This window comes from Vanacampus margaritifer, chromosome 7 (genome assembly GCF_051991255.1).
Source record: "Vanacampus margaritifer isolate UIUO_Vmar chromosome 7, RoL_Vmar_1.0, whole genome shotgun sequence".
Taxonomy (NCBI): domain Eukaryota; kingdom Metazoa; phylum Chordata; class Actinopteri; order Syngnathiformes; family Syngnathidae; genus Vanacampus; species Vanacampus margaritifer.
The window spans coordinates 9,786,007-9,793,443 of NC_135438.1; the positions used below are offsets into that span (position 1 = coordinate 9,786,007).

The 7,437-nt window shown below is 39.1% G+C and overlaps 1 protein-coding gene across 4 annotated transcripts in view; it reads left to right on the forward strand.

The window, feature by feature from the left end:
- plppr2b (phospholipid phosphatase related 2b) overlaps positions 1–2,469 on the forward strand; it is a 54,981-nt gene extending 52,512 nt beyond the window's left edge. For all 4 annotated transcript variants that reach the window (XM_077571625.1, XM_077571626.1, XM_077571624.1 and 1 more), the window contains one exon: positions 231–2,469. In XM_077571625.1, coding sequence (XP_077427751.1) covers positions 231–333 — 103 coding nt within the window. In that variant the 3' untranslated portion in view covers positions 334–2,469. The remainder of the gene's footprint in view (positions 1–230) is intronic.
- The last annotated feature ends 4,968 nt before the right edge of the window (positions 2,470–7,437 follow it).

The window sequence follows — 7,437 nt, forward strand, 5'->3', positions numbered from 1 at the left end:
AAATGTAATATTAATCAGAGTGTCATGTTTAGACTACTTTCAGATAGCCCCAGGTTCGCACCACTGCTTCACAGTCAATAAGGTTCTGGGTTTGAATCTCCTGTGAGACATTTGCATGTTCTCTTTGTGTAGGTTATATTTCCCCAGCTTCCTCCCATATTTGAAAATCATACAATTTGAGTCAATAACATCCTACCATTTTACACTCTTGGTGCCATTTTCTGCTTTAGACTGCAGGGTTACCATATTCTGAGATCACATGACCATCAGCCAATCCCGCACCCCACCCCCGTGCACCACCCCTTGCGGAGGTGCCTCACCAGCTCAGTCTAGACCGACCTGACGACGGCGCCTCCCTGCCCTGCCCCGCCCACTACGGGGGGCGGCTTCCTCTCCGCCGGGTGAAGTCCACGCAGGTGTGAAGGTCCACGGGCAGAACGGCGGCGTGAGCGCGGGGCCAGCCTTCCGAACTGTCACAAGTCGGCGACCGGCCGCTCCTATCTTGTTCGTCCTCCCCTCCCCACCCCCGCCCCTCTCTCCTGTCTTGGGAGCAAAAGAACCGAGGTAAGGCTCGTTCAAGCCAGCTGTGTTGAAGCAATACTCCGCCCCCGCGTCCCCGCCAAGAATCCACAACAAGTTAGACATTGATCAAAACTAAGTGGAGCAGACGCTTTGAGGACCGGGAGAGAAGCCTAATAAGACCAGTGGATCGTCCACTGGAGATGTTTTTCTAACGCTCAGGACAATTCAGTGTGGAAAGATGTTTACTATATGTCAACAAATACACACTACACGCATTGCTTCTATCCTCAAAAGCAGTGTTTCCCAACCTATTTTACGTGAGAAAAGTCTAGCAGCACACCACCAAACAAAAATATCACAAAAGTATTAAATAATGATGATGTCATCTCAGTGTGAAGAGAAGTCAGTTTTACCTTCTGACATCGAGTGGAAAAACATTTAACAGCTATGCCTGTCACTATACGTCGCTGACATAGACAAACAAAGAGAAATTGTAGTAAATTAATAGTCATTTTTCTACCAATTCAGTCAAATTGGGTAATTTCCCGCAGCACACCTGATGTGCTTTAATGGCACAATAACTAATATGCGGCAGCATAGAGGTTGGGAATCGCTACTCAAAAGCAGGTGTGTCCAAACATTTACCTCCAAGGGTTGATGTGGGGGGCTTTTTTGATACATGGGGTGTCCACGAAGTCACTTTTTTTTGGTAATAATTAATACACGAGCAGTTAATGAGATATTTGAATCCAATTTGTTCTATACACACTTACATTTGACCCTGTTAGTGAAATAATTAAAAAAAAAATATTTGCAAAAAATATTACCTCTTGCCAGCTTTTAAATAAAAATTTACACAGTAAATTCTGTAGAGCAAATTTGACTCTATTTAGGATAAATTTGACTCTATTTGGAGTGGGACCAAATAGACTCAGTTTTAGAGTAATATTTACACTTGGAAGAGAGTAAAGTAAAGAATTGGGGGGAAATAAAAGTCACTCAAGGGTTGAGGAACAAACTCACAACCTTCAGCTTGGGAGACTACCACCTAAGGTATGCCCATTCTACTGTTTGCTTATCTCCAAGAGGAGACCAAAAACATTGTTTTTGGTCTTGGAGTAAGGAAGATTCCAGCTGACACGAATTATATACTAACACACAGCACGAGCTGCGTGGCTCAGCGAGTAGATCGACTGATCTTGATCCTCAACACTGTAGTGATTTTTTTTTCCTAGTTCTGTGTTTTACTCTCTTCCAAGTGTAAATATTACTCTAAAACTGTGTCTATTTGGTCCCACTCTAATTAAGAGTCAAATTTACTCTACAAAATGTACTGTGTACTTAATCAATTACTCCTCCCTATCATAGCTTTAAAGCAATTAAAAGTTCTGTGACATATCTCATAAATTTGACCTCCCTGTATCAGGGCTGTACGAATTTCAAAATTGAATTGAGAATGAGCCCCTAAACTCCAATTCAATTCTTCAATTGGAATTGAGGTGGTAAAAAGGAAGCAGAATTGTCATTGAAATTCGAATTGCAGGAAATAGAATTGAAATTCCATGCAATTCAAAATGGCTTGTATCAGTGATTTAATATCAACCTTCTGGACAACCCTGCCGTAAAGCCTTTTTCATACCAAGATTCTCCAAAATGAGTCGCATCAGAGCCGTAACAGCCGTAACATTTGTCATTTACCGCCTTTGCCTTTAACACAGAACCCAGTGAAGGCGGGATATTGCTGCACTAGCAACGTTGCAAGGGAAGTGAAGCTGAATCCATTTCTGCCTTTCCAATATTCCCTTACACGCAGGCACCGTCCCGCCTCTGTTACAGCTCTGATACTACCTCCAAAGTCGGAAAATTTCCTGCTCAACTTCATCCCCTCCGTTCCAGTCCTGTGCTGTTAAAAGAAACCCTAAGGGGGAAAAAGTGTGTGTGTGTGGGGGGGGGGGGGGTACTTTTTTTTTACAGTCAGTGTTGAAGGGGCTAAAATAAATATAAAGCAGAAAGCACTTTTGTCAATCATAGCACAGATTTAGGGTTTAAAAAGTTGTCATTTTGTTATCGTGTCGTGCACTGAGTGATGTGATAGAAAGGACATTTATACTCCACAAATCTGAAACCTAATAGCATAGTTGTTTAAGACATATTTGAACTTTGTCGGAAAAGTAGAAGAAAAAAAAAATCTAGTTGCTTCAATTCAATCCACTATGAGCCGTATACAAACACCATTTTTCGCAAGCACATTTGTCATTTTTATAGTTCCAAATGACTTGAGCAATTATGCTATCAGGCTAACAAAATATATTTTCATGTGTGTGTATACTGACGTTTCTCTTTTGATACTTTTTGGAGGTCAGTCCAATTGACAGGAACTCCTGCCTATGTATGCCGCGCGAATATTTCTTGTTGCAGTTCACTTATTGATGTCCCGTTCATTTTCTTTTCCGGCTTCATTCTAGCATATAGGAACCAACTAACATAGAGGAAAACGCAAACAAGCTGTTTTTGTGCAGTCAATTAAAGGTTTTCATCAACTTCACATTGATATGATTGTGATGATTATGATTATGATGTCTAATGTGAGGGACAGGAATGTGTGTTTGTCTAGATGTGCTCTTCGATTGACTGGCGACCAGTCCTGGGTGTGCCAGCCTCAGCTAAATTCACCATTACCTGCGACTCGAATGAGAACGATAGTATAAGGGGGGGGGTGGGGGGGGGGATATCACTACTATGTCTTTTAACTGTGTGTGCGCGTACGTGTGTTAGTGAACACACAAAAAGACAGCGTAACTGTTAATTAGGCAACTTGTTTTACTTAAGTTGAACCAACACAGTGTTGCTGTATAATTACACTCCTGTGTGGAAGTCTTTCTTCGAAGGATCCTTGCCAAGACCGTCCCCCGTCCACAACCAATAAGAAAAAGAACAACCTCTGCCATATCATATCAGAGGGTGCTCATTATATTATACCTCGCAGATTACTTATATTAAACTGTTGCAGTTGGATTTTTTTTTTCTAAAGAAAAGAGGGCGAAGGACAAAGTAATGTCTAAATTATGGTATTTTCATGTTAAATGTATGTTTTGTATTTAGCAAAAAATAAACTGCAATTGCTACAGAATGGAATGTTGTCACTTTAAAAGATTTCAAACACACACGCAATAATGTGTCCAGTTTTTTCACGTGGATGATGCAATTGGTTGATAATTGGAATAATGTATTATAATAGCATTGCAGGTATTTATGGCACCGTGTCCAAACGTTTTCTTCCAAGGGGCACATCAGTGAAGGTAATTATGGATATTATATTTTGTTTGTACACACTGTCATAATAGCAAAAATACTGTCATGATTTTTTTCTTCTTTAGATTTTGGGGTGGCAAGCAGCTCTGTATATTATCCTGTACTCTTTCAAGGTGATGTTACAAACCAAACCAAAGCTCCAGAAAGAAGAAACAGAGTCTAGACTTTAGTATTCGATTAACTCCCTTGGCAAGTAGAACAAGGTCATTTTATTTGTGTATTTTATTGTGTTTTTCCCTGAACTAGAATTCATTTAAAATTCATTTTGATGGTGTTAGATGACTGCACAAGTGCACATGATGTATGATGGGATGGTACCAATTTGCACGTCCAAAAATCTCTTACCCGTTCATTGATCTCAGAGCGTCATCAATAGAATATTTTGTTACAATTTCATTTGCATTTTTCTCTTGAAATGATTGCATAATGTATTAGTACATTAGTCAGTGCCACATTACTTGTAATCCAGTCTAGAAATAAGTGCAATACCACATCATCATTTTAATTGTTAGGGGGAAAAAATCTACACCTCAGCAGGGTAAAGTAGCTACTGTAACTTTTAATGTGTGGTATTGCTAGTGATGAAATACTGCCTCTTAGCGGTCAATTTTAGTGTTCAACCACTTTATCAGACTATGTGTAGGGAGAGTGCGTAACCAGCAGGTGGCAGTGTGTAACACCATATGCTACAAACAGACATTTTATCCACCATAGGGACACTCAGCATATTATAAAAGCAAACAGAAACTCAGGATTTGTGTTTTGTTTTGTTTTTATGGTGCAAAAGACAGAAAAAAAAATATGTATAAACATATATAAAGCATAAAATAAATTATAATAAATGCAACATGATGGCACAATTACTTTGAAATGTAGACAGCCAATCGCCCCCACCCCCCTCCCCAAACCACTTCCCGACCCCCACCTCTCTTTGTGTTGTGTTTGTCACTCTTGTTAACGACAACACACGCTCACTCACACACTGCACTCTCTCGACAACATTATCTTTTCCGGAAATTGCTTCTCGAGCACAGCCGGAGCCCCATTAGAAAAGAAGAGCTCTGCGCTGTAACCTTTTTAAAAAGCCATTAGTGATGCACCTGCTTCTCTCTCTCTCTCTTTCTCTCTCTCTCTTTCTCTCTCTCTCGCTCTCTCTCTCGCTCTCTCGCTCGCTCTCTCGCTCTCTCTCTCGCTCTCTCTCTCCTCCCTATTTGTGCGTCCTATTTGTCTCTCTTGTTAACATTGACACACGACACACAATTTGTCCATCCCGCTTGCCAATCCAGCGAGCAGCAACAAAAAGCCCTTTTCTCCGCCAATTAGACCATGACTCACTCACATTTTACCTGGCGCATCCTCATTTGCCATACTGACTTTTAAAACTACGCTAAGTGACATTTTTCCTCCCCAGCACTTGAAAATGTTGCGTTATTAAAGCTAGAGTGAGTACAATTTGTGTGGACGAAGCGCTACACTTACAATTACAATATTGGTGATTTTTAAAGCTACACTAAGTAACGTTCCTCCCAGATCTTTATTTGCATTTCCGATGTTTATGATTTTTAAAGATACAATAATTAATGCAAATTCCCACCCCAGCATACATGTACAATTTGTGTGACTTTCATTAAAGTTACACTAAGTAACATCCCCCAGCACCCACATATGTTTAAAATATGTGTCTTTAAGAGTTACATTAAGTAATAAATAAATACATTTTCATTATTCACTTGTATGACTTTTAGATTTGTAACATTTGTTTTGAGGACTTTTAAGTCACACTAAGTAATATTTTTGTTCCGCTTATCTGCATTACATTTGCATATATTATCAATATTTCAGATTTTTAAAGCAACAGTAAAATAATAATAATAATTTCACTTTCTGTTTATTTCTAAGTTTTTTTTCTCACCTTGCACTCACCTTAGAAATAGTTTAAAATATTTTTTGACGTTTATAGCCGTCAATGGCAGTGAATGAATAATAAAAAAAACAATTTTTTTTTAAGATTATTAAAAATTCGGGGCTTCAGGTAAGTACAATTTTTAAACGTTATTTCCCGCATGACTTCACTAGTTTCCTCACGATTAATCACAAATTTTATATCTGTTCTAAATGTACAATAAAACAAAAATCTAGGTTTTCATACTCTTGTTAGCAAAAGTGGGGAAAAAAAGCTAAACTAATCGAAAAAGTTCAAATGAATTTTTGACGTTTATAGACGTCAATGGCAGTGAATGAGTTAAAGATGTTAATTGCACATGAAAAATAATCAAGAAGTCAAAATCATTATAAAACAAAATGTTAACGTTTTACTGCCGAAAATGGCAAGATTAGTAAAGTATCCCTTTAAGTATATACAGTACGACCACGAGGCCGTAACTGTCATGGCTGGTCCACTAATATTATAGACATCAAATGTTTATTCAAAATTACCATGTTGATAATGACAAAATTCTCTTTATTCCTTTGCATCCCTAAACAGGATGAAGGTCACTTTTTTTTTTTTTATAATACACAACGTGCTAGTATGCTTTGGAAAGTCATGCCGAAGCAAGCGGTTGAGTCGTGTGCTTTTGTTGCGTACGTCACAGCCGATGACTAATATCGTGTTCGCCGCGCTGCACTCTGCTGATTATTCTCAATGGTCTGCCTCTCACAATTAGGAAACCATTAACGCTGTGTGTGCGCGTGTGTGAGACTTGGAGAATACGATTGCTTACTAGCGGAAATGAGCTCCATTTTTTTATTAGCATCTCGGCCCCGCAAATGTCACATTTAAACTTTATTGTCTGCCTTTTGTCTTTTGAGACAAGCGAGACAAATGACAAACATCGTGTTGTTGTGCTTTAGCCTCAAATATCGTTGACGGAAGCCAGTTCTGCTCTTGCGCGGGTTATTTCAGGTCATGTCGCTCTCACACACACACATTGGCGAAAAATACACAGGAGTTGGACCTTATATTTTTTTGTAAATGAAAATAGACCATAAGTATTGGAACAGTGAGGTCAATTCCTTTGTTGTTGGTGTATACTGACGATATTTGTGTTTCGGATCAGCTCTCTGGTCTTCATGTTTGGCAAAATGCAATTTTCACAGGTGCAACCCAAAGCCATAATCAAGCACTATCCATTGTTTAACTAGAAATAGCCATCAGTCGCATGTTCCAATACTTTTTGTTCACTTGAAAAGTGGATGAGTTCAAGCAAAAGATGCTCCGTCCTGAGTCGTTTAACACATCTCTATATAAAGACTGTATGTGTTAGCCAACGTGCTAATGTAGCTACGTCAACCTACGAAAAGGTTCATCTTTTTCGTTCAAAATAACTTATTTAAGGCTCCAGGATTGGAGCCAAAGGCAAAACACAGTGTATTTGTTGTTGTTGTTTGTATTTTTTTTGCTTTTTGATAAAGTTTTAAATCCATCCATATTCTGTCGTAGCAGCTAGCTTAGCATTAAGCTAAACTGGGAGGGTTCGTCTCTCCGGTCCAACGTACAAGTTTGCAAACTCCTTTCATGCTAGGACGGCGTCAGAGGCTAACAGGAAATGAACACTGCCTAGATGGGCTTTATTGACTGATTGCTTAACAAGTTGAATTTAA